This window comes from Delphinapterus leucas, chromosome 16 (assembly GCF_059928025.1).
Source record: "Delphinapterus leucas isolate spDelLeu-1000000601 "Yukka" chromosome 16, BTC_Dleu_Yukka2, whole genome shotgun sequence".
NCBI classification, from domain to species: Eukaryota; Metazoa; Chordata; class Mammalia; order Artiodactyla; family Monodontidae; genus Delphinapterus; species Delphinapterus leucas.
Genome location: NC_143144.1, coordinates 9,006,705 through 9,022,403, shown reverse-complemented (window position 1 = coordinate 9,022,403; position 15,699 = coordinate 9,006,705). Strand labels below are relative to the sequence as shown.

The window sequence follows — 15,699 nt, the reverse complement described above, 5'->3', positions numbered from 1 at the left end:
GGGCACGAACCCGTGTCCCCTGCGTCGGCAGGCGGACTCTCAACCACTGCGCCACCAGGGAAGCCCCTATCCTATTTTATTTAAAACACTGGTGATGGTCCACTAAGGTCATTCCACAACCGATTAATGATTCCACTCACAAGCAACATGCCTCAGGGATTTCCAGGCTGTTTCTGTTTCAGGATTCTATGCTTATAGGTATTTTACAAATGTAAAAAAAAAGAAGTATTAAAAACTGTAGTGTGGTTGAGAGATTCAAAGGCACGGGTGTTGCACTAACTGTGCTTTGTATAAATGTGTTGCCTGGTTTATTGGACTCATAGCAGTGACCTCACATTTACATGGCATTTACTCTGTACAACACAGGGATACAGAAGAACAGCATGTTCTTTGTTCAGAGTCATAATCTAATGGACACAGTCTCAGATTTCCAAGAGGCCTCATGTCATCTGTGTGGCCTTGTGAGTCTTCTGTCCCAACACCCCTGAGGCTCAGGACCTACCTGTATCAGTTGAGGTGCACTTTTTGGGATAGGAAGAATCTGTATGTGTGCAGGATATAAGGAAAAGTTTTTTTTTCCTGTTGTGTGCAATCCTCTGATCTCAATCATTTGCTTTGCTTTGGTGCATATGCCCCTTCACACCCCACTGCAGTCCTGTCAATGCACATGTACCTTTGATCTAATTTCCAGTCTTTTATAGGGTCTCAGGTCCAGGCAGAAGGGCTTTCCTAGGCTTTTGGACTAGGTTAGGAGCTCCAGCTAAATGTTTCCATAGGTACCCTTGCAATAACTAATGACACCAACTACCACAGAGTTGAGCCAAACTAAATAGGTTAAGTGGACAGTCCCCTACAAGACTGCCCTCATGCACCAGTCACAGATGTGGGGGAGGGGTGGTGTCTCCAGGCCACTCTTCTGACCAGCCAGCTACTAATTTGGAGGTTCCTACTACCCTCTCAGGTTCAATAACTCACTGCAAGGACTCAGAACTCAAGAACATAAGTATGATTACAGTTTTATTGTAGCAAAAGGATATAAATCAAAACCAGCCAGGGAGCTTCCCGGGTGGCGCAGTGGTTAAGAATCCGCCTGCCAATGCAGGGGACACGGTTCAAGCCCTGGTCCGGGAAGATCCCACATGCTGCGGAGCAACGAAGCCCGTGTGCCACAACTACTGAGCCCGCACTGGAGCCCCCGAGCCACAACTACTGAAGCCTGCACGCCTAGAGCCCGTGCTCCCCAACAAGAGAAGCCACCGCAGTGAGAAGCCCGCTCACCGCAACTAGAGAAAGCCTGCGCACAGCAACGAAGACCCAACACAGCCAAAAATAGAAACAACCCAGCCAGGGACTTCCTTGGCGGTCCAGTGGTTAGGACTCAGTGCGTTCACTGCCAAGGGCCTGGGTTCCATCCCTGGTCAGAGAACCGAGATCTTCCAAGTCCCGTGGGGCAAAAAACAACCAGCCAAAGGGAAAGACGAGGGGCACAGGGACAGGTCTGGGAGAGTCCCAAATTCAGAGCTTCTGTTCCCTCCCTGTGGAGACCGATACTTACCCCTCCTAGCACACGGCACACTGACGTGTAACTATACAGAGTAGTGCCAACCGGCCAGACCCCATCAGGAACCAATCTCCTTAGCCTAAACTGTCAGGATCCACTATGAATAAAACACATGCCTATCACTCCAAGGTTTTAAAGAGGATCCCGCCTCTGCCTCTTTAAATTTAAACTACATACATAATGTTTTCAGTGGCTATGACAACTTGACAACTCAACGTTTTCTATTTTTTTCCTTCAATCTCTTACCCGTTACACTTTTCCAGGAATCGCTCCATTTAATTTTCTTCCACTCCTGAGGCTATACTGTAACATCATTTGAAATCGTATGGTTTCACTCTTCTGACCAGCCAGCTATTAATCGTATGATTATGGTCCTTGGGGCACAACGGATTGTGACTGAACTTGAAAAGCAAATTCCATTAAATTCAAACAAGAGTCACGGGTTACCTGCATTCTATAAAAAGATGAAGCATTTGTGGTCAGCGACCTTCCTTCTTTGACACAAGTAGGGAGGTCGGCTGCACACGCTTTGCAGTGTGCGCACGACCGCCACGTGCCGCCCTGGTTACATCACGCTCAGCGGCTTTTACGGGAGTGCGCGGCCTCCAGCAAAATCCCGACTCCTATGCGAACAGCGGCTGCGGCGTCGGCGGCGTCGGCGGCGCCCAAGCCCCTGCGCAGGCGCAGAAGCAGCGCGGGAGCCTCCGCTCAGGCACTGCCGCGGACATCCCAGAGGACCTCGGCCACAGGGACCGGAAGTGACACATTTCCGCCTTTCCGCGTCCCTCGCGGCGGGCGTCGGGGCTCAGCGGCGCAGTCCGCTCCGAGAGTTCTGAGCCAACGGCTTCTTTGCGGGCCCCGCCGCCGCCGACCCCACTCCTCGTTGGAGAGAAGATGGTGGGCCGGAACAGCGCCATCGCCGCCGGCGTGTGCGGGGCCCTTTTCATCGGGTACTGCATTTACTTCGACCGCAAGAGACGGAGTGACCCCAACTTCAAGAACAGGCTGCGGGAACGTGAGTGGGTCCCCTGTCTCCTGGGCCTGCTGCCTCCCCACCCCACCCCGGCGTCCCCATCCCCTCCTGCCCCTCGCCGGGCCGCCGCGTGCTGGGCGGCCGCGTGGTGCTGCCGGGTCTGGGGCGGCGAGCGAACAAGCCAGAGAAAGGTGATGGCGCTGGCCGCGCGCTCCCAGGGCTGCTCCCGGCCCTTGTGCCCCGCACGAGTCCCTCCATTTTGGAGGAGGGAGCTTTCCCATTTTGTTTTTCCCAAACACTTTTCGGCGTGTAGATGCATATTTGTTTGTATTATGACTTAGGGCGGGGGTTGTGGTCCTTTTTCCTGTTGATCTTTCTAAACCTCTATTTCTAGCTCGAAAGTTGCGGGGTTTTTTGTATTTTACGAATTTGTGCTTGAGACCAAATCTGCAAATCCAGCTCGGTATCGTTCTCAAACGATAAGGTTGCATTCTTAAACCCTCTTGGTAGCTTCGTTCTAAAGGCTTCCAAGATATGAGTGAATGCTATAGAGATTGCAGGGGAGTCCAAAGGGCTTTGCTTTTGTGGCTCAGTCTTATTTCATACCTGCGACATCTTTTAAGAGAGATTTACAAGAGGGGAATCGTGTCACCAAAACCTTTGTGATCTTTGAATTTCGGAGGTATGCTCGTTTGCAGCAATAGAAGGGCAAATTTGTTGCATTAAAAAATAACTTTGGTAACTTACCTAGGTTGCTCAGTCAAAACAGTTCCTAAAATTAGAATTTATATGTAAGTTATTAAAGCCCAGGAAGTACGAAGAAGTGATTATCCTATTTAATTATTTAATTACTGCTTAATTAAGCTAAAATAAGGCATTTCACATGTTCTATAGTCACACGTGGCTAGTGACTGCCTTACTGGAAAAGGTGCTCTTATACCATCTACAATATGATATCTGATTCTAGCTCTCCTATGTCTCAGGAAGAAAGGGATATGGAGATAATTTATTTTATTTATGGTTAGGTGGAGTAATGGAAATAGTGCTGTTTTGGATTCAGACACTGAGTTTTCTGGCCCAGGTTAGTCACAGATTAGCATAATCTTGGACTGAGTCTTAATTTTCTTAGCTTGCAAAATCAGGTAACGCCTCTAGTTGGTTTTTTGAAGATTAAAATATTTGAGGTGCCTGCCACCATTCCTGACATGGAGAAGGCCCTGTAAATGCTGGCTGTGTGTAACTGTTGGAATTTAGATAATTTTCCTGTAGTTTCAGAAATAGCTGGGGGGTGATGGCGTGGATGCAGAGCTCTGTAAAGAATGGATTAACCTTTTTTTCCTTTGGAAACACTACAATCCTATTGTTAAACCTTGAGAAAATGAATTTTTGGTTGAAGAAATCATGAAACTAGCATTTTGGACAAATTGAGAAATCTGTTATTTTCAGAATTTCTTTTCCATCATCCTCAATCCATAAATTTTTTTTCTAGTTTCAGCAGTATCCTGATGACTTAAGTGGTCAGGCTTGAATTAGTAGCTGAATAACCCTTGAGCAACGGATTTCAACCTTTAGTTTTCCTCTGTTGTAAAATAGTATAATGTAGAGTTTAGTACACTACCTCTGGCACATGGTAATGGATGAACGCTAAATATTGTTTATGAATATAATTATTTGATATTTTCTTTACCAGGTAAACCTTATTCAGAGTAATTTTGCAGTCTGTTTAAAGTCTGTATGGTTGACCGATTTTAAGAACTTGATGGCGTTTTGTATTTGTGGAGCGAAATTGATTTCAGTTTAGTTTAATTTCGTGTTTTTCTAGCCTAATTCCTAATAGAATATTTACATCTATAATAAAAGGGCAGCGTTCTTCAAATCAGTGTTTCTGGGGTTTTGTTTTGTGTGTGTGTGTGTGTGTGTGTGTTTTTTTTTTTTTTTAAGGAAAAGAGTTAAGATGTTTAAAATAGGTTTGAGGTTAGATCTGGGATTCTAATTTATTCAGTTTTTTTTAAACCTTCCATTAATAAGAGCAGATTACCAGAACTCCTACAGCATAATTTATATCTAAATAATCACTAATAAATGAAAATTAATCTACAAATTATAGTGCCAACTACAGATGTTTTTCATTATACAGCACTGTGTAAAATGATTCATCATTTTAAGATATATTGAGTAATCTTCTCATTTAAATGAATGCTTTAAGAATGATTTAGATTTGGGGCTTTTTGTAAGTTCATATTTTATGTGGTTTTTTTTAGTCTGTTTTAACTTGTTAGGTTTACACAGTAGCACTTTGGACTGATTTCTAGCAAATCTTGAGTCGATTTGCTGATTGAATGTGTAACTCCTTGGTTTTTCAGTGTGTTCTGTGTCCTTTTGTCACAGAGATCGTATTTGATACTGTCCCTGAAAATAAGTTAATGTAACAAGTTAATTGTCTTATAAAAGTAAAGCCAGAATTTTAATCTTATAGCTATAAATTTATACAAGTTAATTGTCTTATAAATTAAACCACAATTTTAATCTTAACAGCTATAAATTTAAAGCAACTAAGCGATCTTAAAATTTGGTAACTATCAAAACATTCAACAACAATCATGCGTTCTTCTCCACTCCATTTAAAAAAAAGAAACCTGTAAGATTGGAAACTAAGTTTCCTTATACTGTTTCATTATCATTTTTGTCATTTTCCATAATTCTGACTTAGCATATTGTATTTCTCTGTTTATTCCACAAACTTTCCAGGTTTACTTCTGAGGTGCTGTAACATGGCGATGATAATAGGGTTACTATGAGGATAAAATAATAACATTTAGAATAGTGTCTGGCATGTAACATCTAAAACAGGTGCTTACCCTTAACATCCAAGTGTTCCATGTCCAATTCCTCTGTGAAGTCTTTCTCTTCTAGTTGTAGTACCCTCCCAGCACTAGGCTGTACCGTGATACGTAGTAATTAGTTAATATAGTCTGGTTATCAGTCATTATTTTCTGCCTAAAGAGGGCTGAACGAAACCCTTAGTTAAGCAAATTGGGGGTAGAATATATTATGCGTTCTGTTTCCCCACAGTTGCCCAGTGATGAACACCTAGCAAAGGTAGCTGGTGGGGAAAATAGGCAGTCTTCAAAATAATATGTAAGATAGCTTTAACCTGTATTTTTTTGTTGAAAGTGCTAAGACAGTTTTTAAGCCTTAGAGTTGTAGCACTTTATGTAATCTGGGGGCTAGAGTTGGCCAGAGACACTGGTGTGGTTAAACCTAGTTTGTAAGTGTAGATAAGAAAAGGTTCCCTGACTGTAGTAAATTAACCATCTGTCTCTGCACTTAGGCAAACAGGTCACTGCCTCTTTAGTCATGTATTGAAATTTGGATTTATAGAATGCTTAAGGTTTTAAGAGGACATTTGCGCTGTCTCAATACACTGAATGTTTATATCTGACGATACCAACCAGGCACTGTTTAAAAATACGTTAACTCATTTAATCCTCATATCAACTCTATGAAGCAGGTATTGTTCATAAACCAGTTGTTACATACAGAGAAGGAGAGACACCGGTTAACTGTAACTTGCCCAAGGTCACACTGCTAGTCAGTGGAAGATCTGGGATATAAATGAAGCCCGAGCTTCCTTGTGCCAACACTCTTTCACACAGGGTGTACAATTAAACAACAACTTAAAATACTGTTAGTGTCCTATTATTGATTTGGTTTTAAGGGTTGACTAACAGATTTAAACAACATCACTTACTCCTAAGATTTGTAGTATTGCTATTTCATATCAAAAAACAAACAAAAAACCAAAACAACTTACAGACTTTAGGCAGAGGATTTTTTTTTCTTAACTAGCTGGCAGTAGTTGAATTAAGAATCATTTCTGAGTGCTACCCTTCTTGCCTCTTATTTTTGCCAAATGCATAAAAACTATCCTTTTTTTCCTTTTTTTTTTTTAAAGAAAACTGTCAAATGCTGGGGGTTTTGTTGGTTTTGTTTTGTTTTTGTTGTTGTTTTGTTTTTTTCCCTATTTAAGAATGCCAGGTAGTTTTCAAAAGTCAGTAAAGACAGAGTCTGTTATATTTCAGCAATAAAGCTCCGAAACAACAATGGCTTGAGTTTTGTTCGTGTTTCATGTCCTGGGTAGGTTGAAGGTGGGAGGAGAGGCTTGCTTTGCTTATGATAATTACTCAAGAGACCCAGCTGGGGGAGTGTGTCCATCTTGTAAACTGCTCATCCTGGTGCCTGAGAGGGAAGGAAAGCGCTTCTGCCCAGAAATGTCCTAGTGTCTATAGCTCATTGACCAGAACTATCTTTATGACCCTGACAAATCACAAGAAGAGAGCTTGAGTCAGGCATGTTTTGCAAATAGAATGAATGACTGCCACAGCATTTAGACTTCCTTTGATTCCCATTTTAATAATGATGAAATGAAAATATTACCTTTCTTGCAGGAAGAAAGAAACAGAAGCTTGCCAAGGAGAGAGCTGGACTTTCCAAGGTAATAATCTCTTTTAGAGAAACAATTATTTTACAGTCTACTTCAAATGTGTATTTTGAGAATGCTAATTGGTATCAGACATTGATTTTCTGTTTTAAAATACATATATATATTTTTTGTGGTATGCGGGCCTCTCACCGCTGTGACCTCTCCCATTGCGGAGCACAGGCTCCAGACGCGCAGGCCCAGCAGCCATGGCTCACGGGCCCAGCCACTCCGCGGCATGTGGGATATTCCCGGACCGGGGCACGAACCCGTGTCCCCTGCATCGGCAGGCGGACTCTCAACCACTGCGCCACCGGGGAAGCCCTGTACTCTTTACCTTTTACTTTAGGTTTGATTCACAGTTTTCTAAGAACAAATACCACTTTGATCAAAAAGTATTTTTTCTTGCATTTATTTGAATGTAGATACCAACCTCTAATCCTTGCGAGTATTGTTGAAGAGTGAATTTCTTTTTGTCAGTTTTCATAATGAGCTATTCAGTTTTTTTTAGTGGCATGATTTTTTGTATTGTTTATATCCCTGGAGTAATTTTGGTATCAGTTACTAAATATTCTATTTCTAAACAGTTACCTGACCTTAAAGATGCTGAAGCCGTTCAGAAATTCTTCCTTGAAGAAATACAGCTTGGTGAAGAGTTACTAGCTCAAGGTAATTAATATTCATTGAAAGACTAGGAAACAAGGTAAAATTCTTCACACTAATATAAACTTATGGTGATGAGGGGCTTTTTTAATGTAGTGTGGGCTATTTTTTAAAAAGATACTGTAAATACTTCAAGACAAGTTTTTAGGCATTTAATAATATGAGACATTTAATTTAATAATATGAGGACAAGTAATCTTTACAAATGAGGTTGCTTTTAAGTACTTTAGAGAATACAGTCATAGTGTAATATATAAATAGTGACTGAAAGAATATCTGGGAGTATAATTCCCTCAACTCCTTCATCTAACCTTCAGGTCTTTTCTAGTACTTATAGGAAGGAATGGCTAATATAATAAGTCCCAGAGAAGGTTGAAGGTTAATTTACCTGATCAGAAGTATTTATAAATATTTTTACTGTCAAATTAGCTTTTATCTCAAAGTAGCTTTGAAGTAGTTTCTGTCATTAATAAAAATAGTATCAAGTGTCAACTTGTTTTTCTTATTCTCACTGTTATAATAGATTTAGATAGTATTGAACTACATGATGCAGGTCATTTGTGGGGTTTTTTTTCCCCCTTTTTTTTTTTACGGGGAGAGATTAAAGGTTTACAATGGTTATATTACTTTTTATCATGTCTCCTGTTTCATAAGAAATAATTCTTGAGAGAGGTAAGGGAGGCAGTAATTGTTTTTTATTTGATTGGTATAGTAAGCTGCTAATATTTATAAATTAAAATGGAAATGTCTTGCTAGGAAATAATTGACTTTTTTCACGGTATAAGAAAAATATGAAGTTTAATCATAGGGCAAGGTAAAGCACTTAAATCCTCATAAGGATCGTTTGAGAGGCTATGGCTGTATTACTTTAATATCTAAAAAGAAAAGCGTGTATAATGATATGTGTCTAAGGATAGAGCATATATTTGGGTTATATTGGAGATCCATGTACTGTGGGCATCTGTCTATTTGTCTTTAGCCTTTAGATCCAGATGGAAAAGAAAAGTTAACTCATGGTGGTGGGGGGATGGGGGGGTCAAGGAAGGGTAGGGAAGAGTTGTTCTTTTTCCCAGGCATATGTTGGTCCCGTTTCAGCCCAGCACACCCAGAGGGGTACTTAACTCAGCTGCCAAGCTGCCTTTTCTTCTGGTGGAATCTACCAACCCAGCCTGAGGTAAAAGACTCAGGTGGTTAGAATTTGGGAAAAGTAAGCCATGAGAAAGCATAAGCAGCTTAGGCAGTAAGCGTCATTGCTTGGCAAGGCCTCCTGCGTCTAGGGGTCTTCCATAAGCATACTCGCTTAGCTGAGCAGGAGCTCGTCTCAGGATATGTGAATGCGATTGGAGCTGCAAGGGCAGAGGGGAAACGGTTTGTTTCACTGCGGTGAATTGCTGTGGTTGTTCATGAGTGGTTTCCAATGTGTTTAGAAGTTTTAGGAGGTGTCTCAGAGGATCCCCTGTGTTCTACACATAGCCCTCTGGTATAGTCACTCTATTTCCGTTTAATAATCGGAATTCATATCCTCAGACAACAGTGTGATCCCGTCTGTTGCCTGTAAGTTCAGTGGCATGAGGATTCACTGGCCATGTGGCATCTTAATTTCCAAGTCAGTGGAGCCATTGTGTCCCCGTCTTATGTGGAAGACCTAAGTCTCATATTTTCTGTTTTTAATGCTTCTTTGTAGAGTTAATGGTTTCTTCAGTTTGAATACTTCAAGTGAAAATGCTAGGTGGAGGCAGTTCCTCCTTATTTACCAGAGCCTTTACTCCCTTGTTTGGTCATATTCTTACTCAGCGCTGGAAAACTTTGTTTACTGGTTTATTATATTTGTTTTTTTTTTTAAGTTTAATTTTTATTTTTTTGGTTTATTTTAGATGATAGTACTGAGGAGCAGCCAGACAGAAGAGAGGCGTAGGGTTAGGGGGTGGGGACTTCCACGCCTTCTCTGGAGGTGCCGCCCTCCTAGTACTTCGATGTATTCACCAACCCAGAAGCTCAGGAAATAATTTCTTGACATAATCAGAATTTGTTCAGTTTCACGGAAAGAGTTACAAATGGCACAGTCCCTACATTAAATTGCCAACAAGCTAAGATTAAAAATCAGTGAGTAGGAGAACCAGTGAAAAAGTCTACAACAGAAAATGAGTTAGCTACCAATCAGGGAAACATTTTCACGTCTCCTTCAGGCTGCACCTTGAATTCCCTGAGAGGGAGGGCCTAGGCATTGGGGCAAGGAGAGCATTCTGCTCAACACAGCAGTGTTTCATACCAAATGGCGACTTCCATCTTGTAACACTTGGTTTGTTCTTCCTCTGCTCTGTCATAAAAGGATTATATGATGCTTTCAATGCTGTTGGTATTATAAAACATACCACTTGATATCTGGCTATCAGGTCAGCAAAAGTTGTAGCAACATCATGTGTGAAGGTAGCTCAAGATGACAAGCTGACTGCGATTGAGGTCCTGTAAATGTGTAAATGTATCCAGGATTGTTTGGCATTGTTTGCTGTTGGATCTGCAGAGAGGATGACTGCCAGTGATGACTAGGTTCAGAAGAGATTAAAGGCCTTTAGGGTGTCTACTTACATGTGGTGATATTCATACAGTATAAGGGATTAGTTTAAAGTGAAATTGGGCCTGTCTACCTCAGTCCCCCAATCTTCCAGTTCTCTTTTCTCATAGAAAATATTGTTTCATTGTTAGCAATTTCTTATGTATTCTTAGTATATAAATAGTAATAAACTTGGACATTTCTTTTTTTTTTAAAACTTGGACATTTCTGTACCTTATTTTCCCCCCTTTGTATGTGTGTTGGAGTCCCTTCAATATCTACGTATAATCTGACTCATTCTTGTTCATGGCTTTTTAATCAGTTATATGAGTGTACTTACTATGTTTTCTAGGTTTTACTTGCACAATGTTTTTGGTCATTTTCACTTGGAGATACAGTGAAGACTTTAGGGTTGAATTTTGAACAAAGGCAAGGGCTTTTCCAGTCTCATGTTATGTTTATGTAAATCTTCCAGGTGAATATGAGAAGGGTGTGGACCATCTGACAAATGCGATTGCTGTGTGTGGACAGCCACAGCAGTTACTGCAAGTGTTGCAGCAAACTCTTCCACCACCAGTGTTCCAGATGCTTCTGACTAAGCTCCCAACAATTAGTCAGGTAAAGATTTGAAATGTTATGAAATAAGTGAGGAGAATCTGAGAGTTAAATGTTTAGGGACATTGGCATTTTAAAAAGGAGCCTAGTGGACATGGTGACATCATGAAACTCTCCTCCATGTAATGAAAATAGTACAGGAGATGTCAGTGCTTGACCTTTTCTTCCCTAAGAGAAAAGCATCCAAATGAGGGGGCATAAAATCTAGTGATTGTGCCCAGGAAGTCGATTAGGAATTATGTCTCTTAGTGTTAAATCTCAGGTCTTAGTATTCAAATCATCAAATTCAGGCCACTCCCAGCTACTTTCTGAACCTAGCTTTCTGCCTCTTGTGTGAAACCACGCATGCAGTTAAGGGGCCTGGCAGAGGCCAGAGGAGCCAAGGTGGCATAGCTTGGAAGTCAGGTCATAAAGGGCTCTGGGTTCCCTCTGACCTCCCTTGTCTGAAGGCCCCAGTGTCTCTGCTGCTGCTGAGGTGGGCTTCAAGTTTGGAGCTATTCGACTACACCCCATTTAAATAAGAGGTTAAGCATAACTTAGGAGTTAATTAAAATGCATTCCACTCATTTTAAATCCTTCTCAAGGAGCCCGAATGAATCTACTTTTTGGAATATCGTGTCTATTAAATGAATTTTCATCTTTGATATAATTAAAAATTAGTAAAATGACTGGCTAATTCTTTAAACTCATCTTTACAATTCTTTAAACTAATCTTTACTCATCTAGATTGGAAAGGGACTGAAAAGAAAAGGGTCCTAAAGATTTAAGGGAATGGACCTAGAGTCTGTCATACAGAGTGTAGTAAGTCAGAAAGAGAAAAACAAATAACCATATGCTAACACATATAGATGGAATCTTAAAAAAAAAAATGGTTCTGATGAACCTAGAGGCAGGACAGGAATAAAGACACAGACGTAGAGAATGGACTTGAGGACACGGGAGGGGGAAGGGTAAGCTGGGATGAAGTGAGAGAGTATCATGGACATATATACACTACCAAACGTAAAATAGCTAGCGGGAAGCAGCCGCATAGCACAGGGAGATCAGCTCGGTGCTTTGTGACCACCTAGAGGGGTGGGATAGGGAGGGTGAGAGGGAGAGGATATGGGGATACAAATATACGTATAGCTGACTCAGTTTGTTATAGAGCAGAAACTAACACAACCATGTAAAGCAGTTATACTCCAATAAAGATGTTTTTTTAAAAAAAAAAAAAGGATTTAAGGGAAAGAGTTGGAAAACCAAGGAGTTTCAATCTTTTTTATTTTAGACTAATGTGGTTCCCAGTCAGTTGTCAGAATCCTCTGTCTAAGATTATCTGTCTTTTGAAAGACAGCATAGCATAGTGCTTTTGGGAAATTGACCTGAGGATGATGTCTTTGTATAATGACTGACCATTTACAGGCAGAAAAGGGAAATGTTTGGAGGATAGAATGATCAGTATAGCACTAATTGGTATTTCTTCCTGTGGGAGTGAAAAGAGATCTTAAATTCTTTTTGGTTTTAGTTACAAAATTGACTAACATGTAACACGATATAATGTTATGGTTCCTTTGTTGACTTGAATTTTGAGATGGGACTGACAATGATCATTATTTTCTCAGATAAAAACAATGTATGAAGTGTTAAATGTTGCTATCTCAGTATGGGTAAACCTCAGCAGGATTTGATTCAGAGATTTGATACAAAGGGCATTTTATGTTGAACTTAGAATCCTGATTAAATGCTTTTCATACTTGTAAAAAATTAAAAATTCTTTTCTCTTTCAGAGAATTGTAAGTGCTCAGAGCTTGGCTGAAGATGATGTGGAATGAGAAATATGTCAACATAATCTCAATTTAAAAATATTTTTAAAATCTGAACTTGGAAGATGATCAGCTCTGGGGGAGTAAGGGCAAATACGCTTGTTATGGACTGTCCTACACTGAGATCTACCAAAGTTAATTTTTACTTTGTGTAGATCCATTTGTCTGTTTTATTTATTTTTCTCAGTGAAAAGTGTATTTTGATAGGTTTTGATTTTATAAATACACTATCAGTTACCAAGATATAGATTTTGTTTATTCCTAAAGTGTGCAATTAGAATGTACATGTATAACATCACATTACTTACATTAAAAATACCCAATGCTCAGTTTTGATAGGCCAAAAAAAGTGTAGAAGAAAACTGAAGAATGCACTTTTTTCCTTTAAGCTAGTACAGTTCGCTGTACATCAGATGATTGGATGGAAACTTGATTGTGTATTAAAACTGAGCATTAAAATCTTTAAGAGATTCTTTCCATTTAATCTCTTAAATATGTCTAATGTGCTGCTGTGCTATAGTAACTTCACTCCCACCGTTGATTATATCAGTGGGCCTAATGTGTTCCGGATATTTATCTCCTTGTATTTTAGATATGTGTAGTTGCAAATAGCACCAGGAATTAGATCTGTGTACACCCTTAATCTAGCTGAGTAAGCTTCGCCAGTTAATGTCTGCCCGCATTTATAAAATGAGGGAATTTGGTCTGCTGATTCAGCTTCTAATTCCTTTGGTTCTGTTCAGCATTTTCAGATCCCTTTTTCTGAGGGATATATCTGTTTGGGCAACCGGCCCTTGCATTTTTTAATACTCTGAATTTTGCATGCTTGCCTGACATAGTATTTCTGAATTGATTTTTTTTTTAAGGTATAACTTGTGTTGATTTTCAGTGAAATCATGGTTCTGTCACTACTTTTGTAAATTAATCTGAAATTTAACCTTCAAGGTAGCTGGGACAATATGCTTGTAAAAGTTTGTGTTCCCCTTTGCTTTTATCGTCAGTGTACCTCCTGAATCCCCTTCCAGCCTGATTCACTTATCTTGTTATGGGAATAAGGTATAACTTTGTGGCTGCAAAGAATGACTTGCAAAGAATGAAGATAATGGGACCTTTTATTCTCAAAATAGTGACATTATCTGCAGCCACAGATTCAGTATCAGACCTGAGAATAAAGATCCTTGGTACTTAGTGGTGTTTGTTGAGCATTTCTCGTTGTACCGGTTGCCTTTATTCTGTCTGAATGTAGAGAGACCTTTACTGTGTATTAGACATTTTGTTTTTCTTAAAAACTTTAACTGCAGGGTTTTGTGGTGGTTGGGATGTAGTGGGATGAGTTTGGAGTGTGGTTCTAGTTTCTCCCTCTGGATAGCTGCCAGCCTTGGGCAAGTCCACATGACATCTCAACTCCAGTATTCTCATCTGTAAAATAAGAACATCAGACTAGGTCCCTTGCACATTAAAGGACTCTTCCTCAGGAACCTTCCAGGTTTGTGATTCTGAACCATAAACAGTGTGCTTTTTTCAGTGACAAGCCTGCATGCTTTTTGAGGGGTGAGGTGGAGTGGGGTGACTAGTTCAAACATGTGTTGGTAGGTTCATTTTCCTAGTAGGATCCCAAATCCAAAACAGTATAGTGGTGATTCGTCAGTAATTGACCGTGCAGCTAGGAAACACTCTTCTGTCCTGCATCTTCCCAGATGGGGGATGGACTTGGGCAGTCAGAGGGATTGTAGGTGGGGAAAGAGCAAGGGGCAGAAGAGAGGAATGGACCCAGGAAAACTTAAGGACTGGCTGGAGGAGTGTGAGGGGTCAACTTAGGTTTATTTTAGGAGGGAATGAAGACTATGTGCCCTTGTGAACTGTAGTGCAGCCCAAGCTGGGTATCACTTGGCTTTCTCAGAAATAATCAGCATTAATGCTTACTGAAGGTAGTGATATCCTTACTTGAGAGCTGATTATGCCAAGTACATCTTATTTGAGTGACAGCTTTGGTGCTTTAAAATTAGGTACCACTTTTGAAAGTTAGCTATGTTGTGTTAAAAACAACCACCAATACCAAAAAAGTTTTTTCCGTCTAGACAAGTAATTGCTGAACACTGTTTACTATCTAAAGTTTTACACAGTGATGGAACCAGGCGGTGGGGATGCTGGGTGAATGGTGCTCAACCCAAGATTTAAGTAGAGTGATAATAGCTTGGTTGTTCCCATGTGGTAATGTTGCAGCACACTTAGGTCTTTGGAAATGGAAATGTTAGTGCACATTGGCATGCTTCCTTGGGCAGAGATCTATTGTTTTGGTTCCACAATTTGTGCTTAAATTCTTCAACTCTTATTTCGTTGGTCTTTATGTTTTCTAAGTCTGCTAAAAACTTCTTGGAACTTCTTGCACTGTGCATCCATTCTTTTCCTGAGTTCTTGGATCATCTTTACAGTCATTACTTGAGCTCTTTCCAGTAGATTGGCTGCTCCACTTTACTACTAAATTTATATCGAAATTCACCATATCTGTATAAATTCACCAGTTCCACATCTGAAAACTCCAGGCCTTGCCTTCGTTTCTGCTGATTCTCGGAGTCGCTGGCACCCTCATGGCCCCTCGTGCCTCTGGCTTCCGCGTCCGCGTGTGCTGTCTTTGCATCAGCCTCTGTCAACCCATACGTAGTAGCTTAGTTACATTTCTCGACCTGGGAGAAGTGGCTCTCTGTGGGATATGTCCTGTGTGTCCCAGTACAGGACCAGGGTAGGTAGTGAGCTGTGTTTGCAGACTCAGTAGTTTCCCGGCCGCTGCCGTCTGCCCCCTAGTGGCCGAGGCTGGTCTAGAGGTTTGCGCGCGCTTCCTGCCGGTGCCCGGAAGGGGAGGGGCTGGTGCCCGCCCGCTGGTGGGCGGGGCTGGGTCTAGGCCTAGTGGCCTGTGGGGAGGTGGCCCTGGGCTCTAGTTGAGGCGGCCTGTCTGCTCATGGGTGGGGCTGGGTGTCCGACCCCTGTGGGTGCTTTGGCCTGAGGCGCCCCGGCGCTGGAGCCTGCAGGCTGTTGGTTGGACCAGGTCTCCGG

The 15,699-nt window shown here is 41.1% G+C and overlaps 1 protein-coding gene and 1 non-coding gene across 2 annotated transcripts; both read left to right on the top strand.

The window, feature by feature from the left end:
• The first annotated feature begins 2,338 nt into the window (after positions 1–2,338).
• On the top strand, positions 2,339–13,836 carry TOMM20 (translocase of outer mitochondrial membrane 20). Its single transcript, XM_022553132.3, has 5 exons — positions 2,339–2,576; positions 6,983–7,029; positions 7,602–7,683; positions 10,704–10,846; positions 12,613–13,836. Exons 1-5 carry the CDS (start codon positions 2,456–2,458, stop codon positions 12,655–12,657), a joined length of 438 nt encoding a protein of 145 aa, XP_022408840.1. The 5' UTR covers positions 2,339–2,455; the 3' UTR covers positions 12,658–13,836.
• Positions 3,020–3,151, top strand: LOC115803714 (small nucleolar RNA SNORA14). The gene has a single exon (XR_004024486.1). It is a non-coding gene; the product is annotated as a small nucleolar RNA SNORA14 (small nucleolar RNA).
• Positions 13,837–15,699: the final 1,863 nt, after the last annotated feature.